At 48.5% G+C, this 17,595-nt stretch overlaps 1 protein-coding gene across 1 annotated transcript; it reads left to right on the forward strand.

The window, feature by feature from the left end:
- The first annotated feature begins 11,551 nt into the window (after positions 1 to 11,551).
- Positions 11,552 to 17,188, forward strand: LOC123190334 (receptor protein kinase-like protein ZAR1). The gene is made up of 2 exons (XM_044602957.1): positions 11,552 to 13,434; positions 16,231 to 17,188. The coding sequence occupies exons 1-2, from the start codon at positions 11,613 to 11,615 to the stop codon at positions 16,944 to 16,946; spliced, it is 2,538 nt and encodes an 845-aa protein (XP_044458892.1). The 5' UTR covers positions 11,552 to 11,612; the 3' UTR covers positions 16,947 to 17,188.
- The last annotated feature ends 407 nt before the right edge of the window (positions 17,189 to 17,595 follow it).

Raw genomic sequence — 17,595 nt, forward strand, 5'->3', positions numbered from 1 at the left:
TTTTTATTAAATCCTCAATGTTCCTTTATTTTGGGAAAGTCATTTTATTCCCTCTCTTATATTTTTGTAATAGAAATAATTGAAGATAAAATAAATAAAATCAAACGATCCTATTTTCAAAATTTGAGACAACTCAAATATGAAAATAACAAAATCCCCGACTCTCTCAGAGGGTCCTTGAGTTGCGTGAAATTTCTAGGATCAACCAAAATGCAATAAATATGATATGCAATGAGGATCTAGTGTATATCATTCCAAATTGAAAATTTGGGATGTTGCAGCTTGAGGACAAGCGAGGTCTAAGCTTGGGGGATTTGATACGTCCATTTTGCATCATGCTTTTATATCAATATTTATTGCATTATGGGCTGTTATTACACATTATGTCACAATACTTATGCCTATTCTCTCTTATTTTACAAGGTTTACATAAAGAGGGAGAATGCCGGCAACTGAGATTCTGGGCTGGAAAAGGAGAAATATTAGAGACCTATTCTGCACAGCTCCAAAAGTCCTGAAACTTCATGGAAGATTTTTTCCAAATATATAAAAAATACTGAGAGCAAGACTTCACCAAGGGGGCCACACCCTGCCCACGAGGGTGGGGGCGCGCCCCCCCTACCTCGTGGGCCCCCTGGTGGCCCTCCGGTGGCCATCTTCTGATATATGGAGTCTTTCGATGGGAAAAATATATAAGCCATCTTCTCGGACGAAACTCCACCGCCACGAGGCGGAACCTTGGCGGAACCAATCTAGGGCTCTGGCGGAGCTGTTCTGCCGGGGAAACTTCCCTCCCGAAGGGGGAAATCATCGCCATCGTCATCACCAACGCTCCTCTCATTGGGAGAGGGCAATCTCCATCAACATCTTCATCAGCACCATCTCATCTCAAAACCCTAGTTCATCTCTTGTATCCAATTCTTGTCTCCAAGTCCGGGATTGGTGCTAGTAGGTTGCTAGTAGTGTTAATTACTCCTTGTAGTTGATGCTAGTTGGTTCAATTGGTGGAAGATCGTATGTTTAGATCCTATATGCATATTAATACCCCTCTGATTATGAACATGTTTTATGCTTTGTGATTAGTTACTTTTGTTCCTGAGGACATGGGAAAAGTCTTGCTATTAGTAGTCATGTGAATTTGGTATCCGTTCAATATTTTGATGAGATGTATGTTGTCTCTCCTCTAGTGGTGTTATGTGAACGTCGACTACATGACACTTCACCATTATTTGGGCCTAGAGGAAGGCATTGGGAAGTAATAAGTAGATGATGGGTTGTTAGAGTGACAGAAGCTTAAACCCTAGTTTATGCATTGCTTCGTAAGGGGCTGATTTGGATCCATATGTTTCATGCTATGGTTAGGTTTACCTTAATACTTTTGTTGTAGTTGCGGATGCTTGCAATAGAGGTTAATCATAAGTGGGATGCTTGTACAAGTAAGGATAGTACCCAAGCACCGGTCCACCCACATAGCAAATTATCAAAGTACCGAACGCGAATCATATGAACGTGATGAAACTTAGCTTGACGATATTCCCATGTGTCCTCGGGAGCGCTTTACATCATATAAGAGTTTGTCCAGGCTTGTCCTTTGCTACAAAAAGGATTGGGCCACCTTGCTGCACCTTATTTACTTTTGTTACTTGTTGCTCGTTACAAATTATCTTATCACAAAACTATCTGTTACCACTTATTTCAGTACTTGCAGAGAATACCTTGCTGGAAACCGCTTATCATTTCCTTCTGCTCCTCGTTGGGTTCGACACTCTTACTTATTAAAAGGACTACGATAGATCCCCTATACTTGTGGGTCATCAATACCGTATGCACATTGATCCAAATGATGCCCAATTACAAAGATCTCAAGCCAAAGGAAGTCATTGGAAGAATTGTTGCTCATGAGATGTCACTCAAGGATAAGGAGGAGCTCCATAACAAGTCAAGTGGTGCTTACAAAGCCTCATGTGAAGCTCCCACATCATCAAGTGAGAAACAAACCTTCAATGAAGAATTGAGCCTAATGGTGAAGAACTTCAACAAGTTCTACAAGAGTAGAAGCAAAGGGAGAAGTTCCAAGTCAAGGTCCTACAATGACAAAAGATCTTCTAGTCGAGAGCAAAATTGCTACAATTGTGGAAGACCTGGACACTATTCCAATGAGTGTACGACACCCTACAAGAGAAGAGAAGATTCTCCAAAAAGAAGAAGTAGAAGAGAAGAATCACCATCAAGAGAGAGAAGGAGTAGAGATGATCGTTATGAACGAAGAACATCTTGGAGAAGCAAGGATTCGGAAAGGAAGGACAAGTCATCAAGGAGCTACACAAAACGAAGACATCAAGCTCATGTTGGTGAATGGGTATCCGGCTCCGACTCCGACAATCACTCTGAGAGAAGCTATCACTCTGACTCCGAATATACTCAAGATGAAGGTGTTGCCGGTCTAGCACTTGTGTCAACCAACTCCTACAACATATTTGATTCACCAAATGAAGGACTTGGAAGATGCTTCATGGCTAAAGGCCCAAAGGTATCACACACCGAGTATGTTGATTTCAATAGTGATGAAGATGACTTGTTAGGTGATGATGATTTACTTGTTGACAACTCTAGTGATGAATACTATGATGAAACGTCAATTAATCATGCTAATCAAGATAAAATGAATGACAATGCTAAGGAGAATATTGAGTTTCTAACTAAAGAACTAAACACTCTTAAGTTAGCTCATGAAACTATCTTAGGAGATCATCGAGAACTTTTAAGGACTCATGGAAAATTACGTTTTGAAAAGCTCAACCTTGAGAAAGAGCATGAGTTCTTAAAAGCGATCAATGATGATCTTCGCAAGAAAAGTTCTTCTTACATTGTTAAGCGTTTACTCTTATCCACTTACATGCCTCAAGTCAAGTCTAGTAACAAGAACAAGAAAGATTCTTCCTCTAGTAGTAACAATAATCATGCTCAATCCAATGTTGTTGCTTCTAGTAGTTCTCTTGATTCCACTAATGATTCTCTTAGCCAAGTTACACTTGAGCAAGAAAATAGCTTATTGAAGGGAATTATAGAGAAAGGTGTTTACAAGAGCCTTGCCGGGAGTAAGCAATTCGAGGAAATTGTACGCAAGCAAGGAAGGCACCGGAAGAACCAAGGTGTTGGTTTTGAATGAAAGTTCAATGCCAATGGAGTTGAGTGGGAAGAAGATCATTACCCCAAGTCGAAGTTTGTTCCTCAACAAAAGAAGTATGATCCTACTTCCCTCAAAGGGACACAAGCTCAAGATCTTCCACCACAAGACCACAAGCAAAAAGGCAAGGATAAGCTTCAAGAGGAGATTAATGCATTTGAAGAAGCTCCTAAGGCCTTGGTCAAGTGGGTTCCCAAGACTAAATCAAGTTCTACTTCATCAAGTACGACTACAACTCCAAGGATTCCCATCAAGATGATGTGGATCCCGAAGAAGAAGAAGAACTAGAGAATTCCTGAGGGTGACTCCGCCAACATACTTCACTCTTATCATTTTGGCAAGAACAAGTGCAATCAACTTCCACATCTTACACTAGGTCAAGGAGTCACAAACCCTCTTGTTGGTAAGATAAGGGACAAGGTAACCTAATGCTTTCATAGACATCATCTTGTGTGTGCATCACTCTATGTCTATGGATATCCTTGTTTGTTCCTTGTGGGACTAACCCGTGTAGGTATTGAAAGTGCAACTCACTCCAAAGGATTGCTCCAATTGATCTACATCAACATTGAGCATCCACATCTTCAACACCTACATGAAGTCATCATCGACAAAACCCAAGGTTAGTTCATACCTCTTAGGGGGGATCTCACATCTAGGGGGAGCTTTACTCTAAGAATTGAGCTAAAGCAAATCTAATGGTGTGAACACAACAACGCTTTATGTAAAAATGGTAACCCCACTTGTGCTTAAACGATGAGTATGACCTATGATCAAATGTTCTCATTTGACTCCTAAGTCAATATACTCATATATAGATGACCTAATCATCGCCAATTGCTTGATAGATGCTAGAATTGGTTGTGCATGCTTTGCCACATATTTCATTTGCCATTTTATTGTGTGAGCATGTTGGTTCCATAATTTACTCATTCGAGGACATCCACTTGCTGTTTTGATTGTTTGCTTCCTTTTTTTCTTTTGCCAAGTGGATGGACAAGAATGCCTAAGAACCTTCTCTAGCTATCTATGCTTTTCTCGTCTCAAACTCTATTCATGCTACATCACAAAGTTTGATCAAGTCAGATTAGAACCACTCTGTGTGAGGAGCACTCGGAGTCCCCGATTCGTCATAGACTTAAACTTCCAAAACTTCTGTGTGCGTTTCGGTCTGACCGATTCATCCATTTCGGTCATACCGAGATCACTAAGTCGATCTAGGTTTTCAACCTCGATGCAACCGATTTGAACTTTTCGGTCACACCGAGTTGTAGTAACTGCTTGCAGTTATGCATCTCGGTGCCACCGAGTTGTTCCACTCGGTCACACCGACAGGGTCAGGCTATATATATCCCTGGGCCAAAATTTGGAAAATTCTCTGAATCCCTTCGCCCACGCTCAGCCTGCTCTGCCTCCCTGGGTCTCTGGATTGTCCTCCTCATCGCCAGCTGCCTCCCACCGCTGGTCTCCGCCGCCGTCAATGGAAATCGTCTCTGCCGTTGCCGCCGTAGCAGGTCCATCGCCGCACTTAGGGTATGGACTTGATCCTTGTGCTAATCTCACTCCGATTCCTAACACATTGTTTTGCCATGTATCTTGCCACGATTGAGATCACTCTATCTAGCGAAATCACTCCGTAGTTTAGTTGTGGATTGAAAATTTAGGGTTAGGTTTCCGCCGAAATCATCTCGGACCAACCGAGTTGTTGAAATCGGTTCCACCGATTTGGCTAAGGCCATTGCACATGTGATTCTCGGTCTGACCGAGAATTGCAAATCGGTGTGACCGAGTTCAATTCTGTGTGAAACCCTAGCAGTCTCGGTGCCACCGAACTGTGACTCGGTCTGACCGAGTTCACTAGTTTAGGTTCCAAAAGCTGCTTCGGTATCACCGAGTTTTCAAATTGGTAGATCCGAAATGCTTTCTGTGGAAAACTAAAACTAACCTTTTGACTCATTCTTTTGCAAAAAAACTCCGCACTTTGTGATGCTCATCCAATCTATCTCATCTATATCTATTCACGGGGTCTGTTGTCAGTGTTTGCATCATGTAAGATCAGAGTGACAGTCAGAACAAGTCTGAACAGCAAGTTCACATGAGTGAGGGCACTAGTCCCTCTAGCAGCTATGATGATGGAAGCAGGAGTACACCCAGCAACTTGCCTAAGGCAGCCACCAGGACTAGAAAGAAGAGAACCTCAGATTCTGAGGATGAGGACTATGTGGCTGTTGAGGAAGAGGCCACTTCAAAGAGGAAAGTTCTGAAAAAGGAATATGGCACGGCTGCTGCAACTAAGCCAGGTCTGAAGACTAAGATGCTAGCAAGAAGACAGCCCATGTCTAAGGCAAGGAAAGTTTCCACAGGAGAAACAATGGAGTTCACTCTTGAACCCAAGGAAACTGGAGATGGTAAGAAGAGGAAATAAAGGGTCAAGAAGACCATTGCCAGAGTAATTGGGAAGCCCTCAATGATGGAAGATGAAGAGGAAGAGGTTGCTGCACCAGCACCTAAAGCTCAAAAGCTTATGGGAGATGCTATAAAATCAGGGGCTGCTCCATCTAAGCCCAAAGAAGCTCCCAATGCAGCTGCTCCAAAACCCAAAACTGCACCCAAGAGGAGTACAAGGAATATTCCAGCTGCAGAGAAGAACAAGGCCCAGTGACTGAAGCTGCTATAGAAGATGATGATGATGAGTCACATGTCTTGAGGAAGTTGAAGCCCAAAATTCCAGATCACAATGATGCTCATCCAGTAGCTGAGGACATGAAGCTTAGGAAGGATGCATGACTTAGACAGTGGAGATTGAATGATCCCTATGCAGTCAGGAGAAGAACTATTGTGGACTACAGGTTCCATACAAAGGAACAACATGACTTCTATGAGACAGTGTTGCTTGACAAGAAGCCTATAGTCTGTGATATGAGATGGGTGGACTGGGAGTACATCAGGGAAAATGAAGAACACTATCATGGAGTCTATGATAGTTTCAAGTCTTGTGGAGTAGAGGACTTTGTTGGGCAGAAGCTCACAAAGTGGAATGATGAGCTTATTATGCAGTTCTACTCCACAGCTCATTTCTACCTAGATGGAAGGATTGTCTGGATGTCTGAAGGTACTAGGTACCAGTCAACAGTTGAAGAATGCGCAAAATTGATCAATACTCCTAAGGAGAATGAAGATGACTTGGATGTCTATGCCAAGAAGAAGAAGGATCACAACACCATGGCACATATGTACAGAGAGATCCTAGATGCTGCTCTTGAGACACACAAATTTGGATCAGTACATTACCTTCTATCAGGTTTGCCAACAATCAATTGGATCCTCAGGCACACTCTATTGCCAAAGTCGGGTGATCACAAGATGATAAGAGGCCATGCAATTAACCTGCTTCACATATTTGATGTGCCTCAAAAGTTCAAAGTCATAAGCCTAATTGTGGAAACTATAAAGAATAGCTGCAGATCAGAAGAGAAGTTGTGGGTATGCCCATAGATCCAGGAACTAATCAACTCCAAGATGGGCACTGGCACATATCTCTTGGACAAGGAACATATGCCCCATCTACCCAGACTTTGAGGACAACACTTTGGTGATGGATGAGAATGAACCATCTTCTATGCAAGCACAAGCAAAGAGGGAGAAGGCAAGGACTGAAAAGGTTGCAAAGATGCCAACCATTGATGAGGCATCTTAGTATCTTCTGAAGAGCAAGTAAGATCAGCTTGGCTACTTGATTGCCTCCACTCTGAGGATGGAGAAGGGATTGGCCACCCTGACTCAAAACCAGGAGAGCTTGGAGAGGATCATGGAGCAGAAGTTCTATGATTTAGATGTGAAGGTCACAGAGATACAGTCAGTTGTTGAGCAACTTCAGGATGAAGTGCAGGAGAAGAAGGGCAAGTCTACCACTAATGCTTTTGCTAGAGTGCCTAGAGGACAGAGATCTGCTGCAATGCCAGTTACAGACACCAGAGCAACTTCATCTGCACCAGCTACAGCTTCAGTGCCACCAGCTCCAGCACCCACTCCACCAGCTCCATCTACATCAACTGATGCCTTCGTCCTTGGAGTTTTATCTACACCACTACCTGAAGACCAAGCCTGAGAGTCGATCTAGCACTATGCATTTTTTATGAACTTTTTGGTAACTTGTTGCCAAAGGGGGAGAAAATGTATAGATCATAGGCTTCGAGAGAGAGTGTTGCTCTTTGTTCTCTCTTGTTTTTTTGGTGGTTGAACTTTGTTATTTGCTTGTTTGAGATACTTTATGCTTTTGTGTGATACTTGGATGATCATGTGTTTGATCATATGCTACCTTAATGCTTGTTGGATGACATTATCCTTTTATATCCCCATATGATCATTCACTTTGCTTGGTGATGAGTGCATGTACTTAATTATTATCATTTTGAGCGCTCCACCAAGATGTATGTGACATGGAAGAGTAACCCATGATCCTAACTCATTGTGCATTGTGCAGTCCAAAGCAAATCTTAAACTATGCACAAATTTAGGGGGAGCTCTTGCTTTTCACATACTTCTCAAAGCGACAATGTTTTTCATTCTTATTATCATTTGTCGAAGCTTTGATCTATATGTTGTCATCAATTACCAAAAAGGGGGAGATTGAAAGTGCAACTATCCCTAGGTGGTTTTGGTAATTCCTAACAACAAATAGCTCATTGAGCTAATGCTATTTCAAGATTAATATTTCAGGAAAGCTCAATGATTGGCATGGCATGGATGAGAAAAGTGGACCCCTCAAAATGCTAAGGACAAAAGGATTGGCTCAAGCTCAAAGCTCAAGACTCTACATTTTCTATCTTAGTGATCCAAGATCACATTGAGTCTATAGGAAAAGCCAATACTATCAAGGAGGGATGAGGTGTTGCTTAATGAGGCTCTTGCTCAAAATGCTTAGTGATATGCTCCAAAGCCCTCAACTACTTTCTCACATCCACATATGACCTAAACCAAAAGTCAAACTCGGCCCCACTGATTCTGTCTATCCGGCGCCACCGAGTTCAGATGTCATAGCCACTGCCACAAACCCTAGGCAAATCGGTCTCACCGATAGGGATCTCGGTCTCACCGAGATGGCATTGTAATCTCTCTGTTTCCCTTCGTAACGTTTCGGTCCCACCGAGATGAGAGATCGGTCCCACCGAGATTGCAATGTAAACTCTCTGTTTTCCTTTCGTAACATTTTGGTCTCACCGAAATGAGCGCATCGGTCCCACCAAGTTTACCTGACCAACTCTCTGGTTAGCTTATTACCAAAATCGGTCTCAGCGAGTTTGTGTAATCAGTCTCACCGAGATTACGTTATGCCCTAACCCTAACCATATCGGTCCTACCGAGTTGCATGTTGGTCCCACCGAAAATCCTAACGGTCACTAGATTTGCTTAATCGGTCCGACCGAGTTTATCAATTCGGTCCCACCGAGATTGGCAAGTTGTGTGTAATGGTTAGATTTTGTGTGCATGCTATATATACCCCTCCACCTCCTCTTCATTCGTGGAGAGAGCCATCAGAACGAACCTACACTTCCAACTTACCTTTTCTGAGAGAGAACCACCTACACTTGTGTTGAGGCCAAGATATTACATTCCTACCATATGAATCTAGATCTCTAGCCTTCCCCAAGTTGCTTTCCACTCAAATCTTCTTTCCACCAAATCCATATCCTGTGAGAGAGAGTTGAGTGTTGGGAGACTATCATTTGAAGCACAAGAGCAAGGAGTTCATCATCAACACACCATTTGTTACTTCTTGGAGAGTGGTGTCTCCTAGATTGGCTAGGTGTCACTTGGGAGCCTCCGACAAGATTGTAGAGTTGAACCAAGGAGTTTGTAAGGGCAAGGAGATCGCCTACTTCGTGAAGATCTACCGCTAGTGAGGCAAGTCCTTCGTGGACGACGGCCATGGTGGGATAGACAAGGTTGCTTCTTCGTGGACCCTTCGTGGGTGGAGCCCTCCGTGGACTCGCGCAACTGTTACCCTTCGTGGGTTGAAGTCTCCATCAACGTGGATGTACGATAGCACCACCTATCGGAACCACGACAAAAACATCCGTGTCTCCTATTGGGTTTGAATCCTCCAAACCCTTCCCTTTACATTCTTGCAAGTTGCATGCTTTACTTTCCACTGCTCATATACTCTTTGCATGCTTGCTTGAATTGTGTTAAGATTGCTTGACTTGTCCAAAGTTGCTAAAATCTGCCAAGAACTAAAATTGGGAAAAGGATAAGTTTTATTTGGTCAAGTAGTCTAATCACCCCCCCCCCTCTAGACATACTTTCGATCCTACACTTAGTTACGGGATGATGCATTACAGACCGAGTAAAGAGATTTTCCAGTAACGTGATTGAACTAGGTATGATGATACCGACAATCGAATCTCGGGCAAGTAACATACCGATGACAAAGGGAATCACGTATGTTGTTATTGCGATTTGAACGATAAAGATCTTCATAGAATATGTAGGAACCAATATGAGCATCCAGGTTCCGCTGTTGGTTATTGACCGGAGATGTGTCTCGGTCATGTATACATAGTTCTCGAACCCGTAGGGTCTGCATGCTTAACATTCGATGACGATTTGTATTATGAGATATGTGTTTTGGTGACCGAAGATTGTTCGGAGTCCCGGATGAGATCACGGACATGACGAGGAGTCTCCAAATGGTCGAGAGGTAAAGATTGATATATTGGACGATGGTATTCGGACACTGGAATGGTTCGGGTATTTTTTGAAGTACCGGGAAGTTATCGGAACCCCCCGGGGAAGTAATGGGCCTACATGGGCCTTAGTGGAGAGAGAGGGGAGCCTGCAAGGGTGGCGCCCCCCTCCCCCCCCCCCAAGGGAGTCCGAATTGGACAAGGGGGAGGGGCGCGGCCCCCTTTCCTTCTCTCCCTCTCCCTCTCCTTCTCCTTCCCCTTTCCCTTCCGAAAGAAAGGAAAGGGGGGCGACTAGGATTGGGAGTCCTAGTCGGTTTCCCCCCTATGACGCGCCCCTTGGCCGGCCTCCTCCCTCTCCTCCTTTATATACGGGGGCAGGGGGCATCCCAAAGTACAACAGTTGTTCCTTAGCCGTGTGCGATGCCCCCCTCCACAGTTTACTTCTTCGGTCATAGCGTCGTAGTGCTTAGGCGAAGCCGTGCGCGGATCACATCACTATCACCGTCACCACGCCGTCGTGCTGACGAAACTCTCCCTCAACCCTCTGCTGGATCAAGAGTTTGAGGGACGTCATCGAGCTGAACGTGTGCTGAACTCGGAGGTGACGTACGTTCGGTACTAGATCGATTGGATCGTGAAGACGTTCGACTACATCAACTGCGTTAACCTAACGCTTCTACTTTCGGTCTATGAGGGTACGTGGACACACTCTCCCCCTCTCGTTGCTATGCATCTCCTAGATAGATCTTGCGTGATCGTAGGAATTTATTTTTAAATTACATGTTACGTTACCCAACAGGATTCCCAACTAAGGGGCCTCTTACCATGACAGTTCTCGCCCTGGTGGACCGATCTGAGGACCCCTTGTCGGTTCCATCATGGGCCACTTCAGACGACCCATGGAATGTTAAAAAAGATTCCAGGAGACTTTGATGGGCAAGAAAAGATGTTGGGGTCATGGAGGATTCTACCTCCTTGTACGTAGATGACTAGCATCCATGTAACGTAGGACCCCCCCCCCTCCCCCCCAGGGGTACACTATATAAGCCGAGGGGCCAGGTTCGTAGATAGACACATTGAAATCTCTCGGTACTTTTTACTCTTCATACACCCCAACATAATAAAGCACAAGCGGGGTGCAGGGTTTTATCTCCTCTAGAAAGCCTGAACCTGATTAAAATCATGTGTTTTTGCTACCATCATGCCAAGTAGCCTAGTTTAGTATACTCTACCGAGAGATCTGCTGGATTTAGTTTCGACAATATGTTCAATGAGGGACCAAGGAACATCACGAAGGTGCATTTAGACTCAAAAAATGACCTTATGTTTGCCTGCCGAGCGAACCGATACAGCTCCGCATTGAATGACAAAACACATCCGGACCGCGCAGTCCAAACGGTTGCGGGCAGTTTGAGGGTCGGCGTTCAAGATGCCCTAACATAGCAGATATACTTGGTTCTACAGTGAGATGCATATGGCAAACGGCAAGTGCACGAACAGAGCTCGCTCGCTCACCCACTCACCTCACCAACCAGGCCACCTAAAGTCCATACCCACAGGAATGATTACCCGGCCGTCCTCCAGTCTTTGGCTCACCGCAACGTCCTTCATCATACTCTACAGTCCAGCCACGAAGCGCACATACACACAACTTTGCTTCCCTTGTACTCCCCTCCCCCACACGTCTCTCTCCGGCTACTACGAGCCCCATTACCACATCCGGGGCCCTACCCACTCTAATGAAGACAGCCACCATTAACCATCTTTCCACGCATAACCACTTCCTCACTACTCCTAGCATGCCAACGAAAAGGAGAAAAATTCCATCACCACCACTCACATCCGGGGCGCCTTCGAAATCCAAGGTGTCCACTCGATTCCAACCGCAGCGCTGCCGCAGATCTGTCGGTTTCTATAACCCCTCTAACCTCTGCTGCCGCGCCTCTCTGTGGCCACTGACAGTCAGTGTTAGCCAGGGACACACGCTGACACAGACGATAGAAGAGTTTGTTCTGCTCATGAGGACGGTCCCGACCACGATTCTCCTCCTGCTGCTGCTCCTCGCGTTGCCGCCGGCGCCGGCCGTGGCGCTCACCGACGACGGCCTCGCGCTGCTGGCCTTCAAGGCGGCCGTGACCGACGACCCGGCCTCGGCCCTCGCCAAGTGGTCCGAGTCGGACGCCGACCCGTGCCGCTGGCCCGGCGTCACCTGCGCCAACATCTCCTCGCAGCCGCGCGTGGTCGGCCTGGCCGTCGCCGGCAAGAACGTGGCCGGCTACATCCCCTCCGAGCTCGGCTCGCTGCTCTTCCTCCGCCGGCTCAACCTCCACGACAACCGCCTCACGGGCGGCATCCCGGCCGCGCTCTCCAACGCCTCCTCGCTCCACTCCATCTTCCTCTACAACAACGCGCTCACCGGCAAGCTCCCCATGGCGCTCTGCGACCTCCCGAGGCTGCAGAACCTCGATGTTTCCCGGAACTCGCTCTCCGGCGAGCTGCCGCTCGACCTCCGGAACTGCCGGAGCTTGCAGCGTCTTATCGTCTCCAGAAACACCTTCTCTGGCGAGGTGCCCGCCGGTGTTTGGCCGGAGTTGTCCAGCCTGCAGCAGCTCGACCTCTCCTCCAACGCCTTCAACGGCTCCATCCCGCCGGACCTCGGCCAGCTCCCCAAGCTCTCCGGCACACTCAACCTCTCGCACAACCAGTTCTCCGGCATCGTGCCGCCGGAGCTCGGCCGCCTCCCGGCGACCGTCACTCTCGACCTCCGCTTCAACAACCTCTCCGGCGCCATCCCGCAGACGGGCTCCCTCGCCAGCCAGGGCCCCACCGCGTTCCTCAACAACCCCGCTCTCTGCGGCTTCCCGCTCCAAGTTGCCTGCCGAGCCGTCCCACCGCCGACGCAATCGCCGCCGCCACAGAACACCAGTTCATCAACAGCCTCCGCCTCTAACGACAGCCAGCACCAGCCAATTAAATCAAGCCTGATAGCGCTCATCTCCGTCGCCGACGCCGCCGGCGTCGCCCTCGTCGGCATCATCCTGGTGTACATATACTGGAAAGTCAAGGACCGGAGGGAAGGCCGCGGCGGCCGTGGCCGCGCAATCGCCGAAGACGACGACGACGATGATCGGAACAAGGGGCTGTGCGGCTGCATTTGGGGCCGCCGTGACAGAGGTTGGGTTGACGGCTCGTCGGACGACGAGGAAGAAGGAGACGGCAAGTGCAGCGGCGCCGACGGGGAGCTTGTGGCGATCGACCGGGGATTCCGGATGGAGCTGGACGAGCTGCTCCGGTCGTCCGCGTATGTGCTGGGGAAGGGAGGGAAGGGGATCGTGTACAAGGTGGTGGTGGGCAATGGCTCGACGCCGGTGGCCGTCCGGCGGCTGGGCGGCGGCGGTGGTGGCGCAGAGAGGTGCAAGGAGTTCAGGGCGGAGGCGCGGGCGATGGGGCGGGTGCGGCACCCCAACGTGGTGCGGCTGCGCGCTTACTACTGGTCACCGGACGAGAAGCTCGTCGTCACCGACTTCGTCGGCAACGGCAACCTCGCCACCGCGCTGCGTGGTAAGTAAAAGTAACACCGGTCAACTTTTCTTTTTTATAACAACACCGGTCAACTCGCTTACTGCTCTTTCGCTTTGAACAAAACTTGCTGCTCCTGGTAATATAACTTGAAGCCAAACTCACTAGGATAGTAAATCATCTTCATAGAGTGTGGGTTAGTATTTATTTTACTTTTATGTTGCTTGATTACGTATTAAATGCACGACAACAGCATTGAAATGTGGTATATTCCCCTGTAAAAATATAAGATATATTGGATCATAATAATAGTACAACCAATGATGACATGTGGCAAGAATTTCAGTGCACGGGAAGGGTCATAACTTTTGCCAAACAAAAAACATACTACCTCTCTTTCAGTTTACAAGTTGTGCGCGTACCCCTAGGTTGTCAATTTGACCAACCTAATACAAGTCATATATTACAAAAAATATACCAATATAAACTTTAGATGTTCTATTTTCAAATAATATAATTTTTGTGTCATATAGTTTATATTAGAGTGATAAAATTGGCAACCTAGGTATACGCGTAGGACTTATAAACCGAAACAGAGGTAGTAGATTTAGGGTATGGTTCCTCCTTATTTTAATCCATGACACACCATCAAATAAATTTCTACGGTCTCCCACCCACCCATCCCCCACTCCTTGCCCTCCTCTTCTGCTTTCCATCCTCGTCGTCGTCGGGCAAAGCTCATGCGGTACCAGCTCGCAGGGCATCTCCCTTCGCATGCAACTAACGATGTCTGCGCGTGGAAGGTCAAGCCAGTGTTTGCACATGGTCCACCAGCACCCCGGACGTGGATTTGGCATGTGGCTGGAGCATGGATCAAGCTTAATCGTGTTGCACCTCGGCGTGCGGCCCCTCTCAGACGTCTCTAGAGACGCTCGCATGGCGTGGTGGTTGGGACATGCAGATCCGACATACCCCAATGTGTTGAACGATGGGGTGACGGACGCAGGCTGGTGCAGCTCGCGACCGCGAGGCATGCCGAATCATGCAGGTCATGTGCGGTGCATCGGACGTCGGACCGGTCTCGTAGGGAGGTTGGGCAAGGCGGCATGATCCTCCCCCTCACCGTTGCCCAAGGGCCCTACCGAGGCCAACGTTGGCTCCATCGTGGGCCGGAACGACCATTGATGACATCTAGGTGGTGCATCTTGGTGCGGCGACTGTTAGGCGCAAACGGCAGCCATCGGCGAGATGGCGGTGCGGCAATGATCGGAAGCGGCGCGGTGTTGTCTTCCCTTCCGGTGATGTATCCTTTGTCCCGCCTAATTCTGTGTGAGCATGACTAGAATGGTGGACAATGACTGGTGAGAGACATAGCTTCGAAGATATTGGTTTGACGGTTATAGGCCAGGGTCTAACTTAGTCTGGCGAACCAACTGACTTTGACATGTGAGCGGCTAGTCTTTTTTGAAGGCGTTGTCTTGGAGGCTTTGCGCCCTTTTGTCCGATAACATGTCACCTTTAGGTTTAGCGGTAGGATTTGAAGATGCCACCACGAGGCATGTTCTATCTATAGGATCGAACCACCTGCCGTGCCGACGTGCCGTGCGACGGAGGCATCATCCCATCAACAGTTTCCTAACGGACGACGGACCGGTCAGGCGATTCGATCCACCGCAGGACAAGCGGCGAGAGCGAAAGCTTCCAAACACGGCACCGACCTGTGTCCCCGGACGGAGATGGACCACACTCACTCTGCCACCCATGCCGGGCATCTGCTGTCGACCGGACGGATGGATGGTTCCAGTGACATGCAAAGAAAGAAAAAACATTTCTGCCTCGTGTCTTCGCTCGTGCTCTCCAGTAACAGCAGCGAGCCGTCGCTGTCTGCTTGAAAACCAGGGGAGTTGCTAGCGTAACTTAAGAGCTTTTTTTTTGTTGCGTGACTTAAGAGCCAAGAGTCGCGCCATAAGCTGGGCCCGGCCGCTAACTGAATATGCTGCACCAAAAACTACGTGTTGTTTATGGCGTACACGCACGCTTTACAGTCCAATGCCTCATGGGATCATGTCATTTTTAAGGTATCCTCCATACCAGCACTTGCACAATACTGACAAACCAAGAGGGAAAGGGCAAAGGAATGCCTTTCCAGCATCCTGATTCCTTCGTGCAGACTGCAGAGCCTGGAAGGGGGGGAAAGGGGACCTTTTTAGGCCTGGAACCTTTGTCACTGTCACGGCCTAACAGAATGATCTTCCGGGGCTAAACATGACCCGAAAAGGCCTTCCACGCGAGCAGAAAGCAGAGCGCGGAGAGGTGATGATAATTGAGACCGCGGAGGCACGCCTCGGCGACGCGCATGCATGAGCGTGATCAACGAGCGCTTTTGATTACTGGGTGATCCGTGATGAGTGTAGTGCTGACTGCTGAGGCTGCTGTTGATGCTGCCTTTCTATGTGGCTTTCGGGCCTTGATAGGGCAAAGCTTGACAACTTTGTCAGGACGCCATAAAAGTGGTGTGTGCGGGCAGCAATGCTTGGTTTGCGTGTTGTGAGAAGCCATGTGCTTGCGGCAACAATTACTAGTACCACTGTCAAGTGAATGACAAATCAGGCACAACGTGGCAATTAATGCTCGCTGCACAAATCCCTTCCTCTTCCTCATATGCAGTCAGTGTCCATGAACAGTGGCATGTCATGGCTGCTTGTGTCCGTGCAAAGCGCCAAAGTTTTTATTTCTGGCGATGTGGACGTTAATTCTGTCCGTAGCATTTTTGTTTCTTATTCAGAATAAATGCCCATCATTTTGTTTCTTAGTAATACACCCATGTCGACGTTGCAGGTCGCAGCGGCGAGCCTGTGCTGTCGTGGGCGGCGCGGCTGAAGATCGCCAAGGGCGCGGCGCGCGGCCTGGCGTACCTCCACGAGTGCAGCAGCACCCGGCGGTTCGTCCACGGCGAGGTCAAGCCGTCCAACATCCTCCTGGACGCCGACTTCACCCCGCGCGTCGCCGACTTCGGCCTCCTCCGCCTGCTCGCCATCGCCGGCTGCGGCCCCGACGCCGCGCCGCCGTCCTCCGGCGGCAGCCTCCTCGGCGGCGCCATCCCCTACACGAAGCCGGCGCCGGCGCAGGCGCACGCGAGCGGCTACCGGGCGCCCGAAGCGCGCGCGCCGGGCGCGCGGCCGGCGCAGAAGTGGGACGTGTTCTCCTTCGGGGTGATCCTGCTGGAGCTGCTGACGGGGCGGGGGCCGGCGGACCACGCGTCGCCGTCGACGTCCGCGTCCTTCTCGGGGCCGTCCACGACGACGACGGACCGGTCCGGGAGCGCGGAGCACGAGGCGGTGCCGGAGGCGGTGCGGTGGGTGCGGCGCGGGTTCGAGGACGCGCGGCCGGTGGCGGAGATGGTGGACCCGGCGCTGCTGCGGGAGGCGCCGGCGCTGCCCAAGAAGGAGATCGTCGCCGCGTTCCACGTCGCGCTGGCGTGCACCGAGGCCGACCCGGAGCTCCGGCCCAAGATGAAGACCGTCGCCGACGGCCTCGACAAGATCGGGTCGTGAGAACGGATGCGTCACGTACGGGTACGGCCGTTGGCTTACGCTGCCACGTTATGTGTTCGTGACAAAAGCTCGTCGGAGAAGTCTTCTTTTCTTGAGCTTCCTCTCTCGCTCTTGAGCTCTTCATATTCTTTTTTATTTATTTTGTAATTGGGGTTTCTTGGTTATTCGTTCCGACAAAACTGACGATTTGTGATCATACAACAGCATATAGAAGTGTACTTTCCGCGTCCATTCCTTAAAAACTGGGTTTGCAACTTTGCATGCATAAGAAAAGAGCATCTTCAACGGCCGCGCAACAAGCGACGCGTTAAAAAACAGTTTATATCGCTGGAATTGTCAGTTTTTACGCGTCGCGGTGCACTGGCTCCAGCGGCCGCTGCAAAATATAGCGTGCCCAAGCCGCTCCAGCAGACGCGCTAAACTGCAAGGCGCGAGCAGCCGACGTTTGTCATATGTTGCATTTTGAAGACAATATGATGATATTTCAAACATCAAAACAAGAGATAGCATAGTTTAAAATCACCCAAACAAGTTCATGACATAAATAAAAGTTCAAAATCATGCCACATCACATTATCATCCAACCAAGTTCAAAATCATGCAACGAAGTTCATGACATAAAAGTTCATACAAACAAATGGCACATCAA

Source organism: Triticum aestivum, chromosome 2A (assembly GCF_018294505.1).
Source record: "Triticum aestivum cultivar Chinese Spring chromosome 2A, IWGSC CS RefSeq v2.1, whole genome shotgun sequence".
In the NCBI taxonomy this organism is placed as follows: Eukaryota; Viridiplantae; Streptophyta; class Magnoliopsida; order Poales; family Poaceae; genus Triticum; species Triticum aestivum.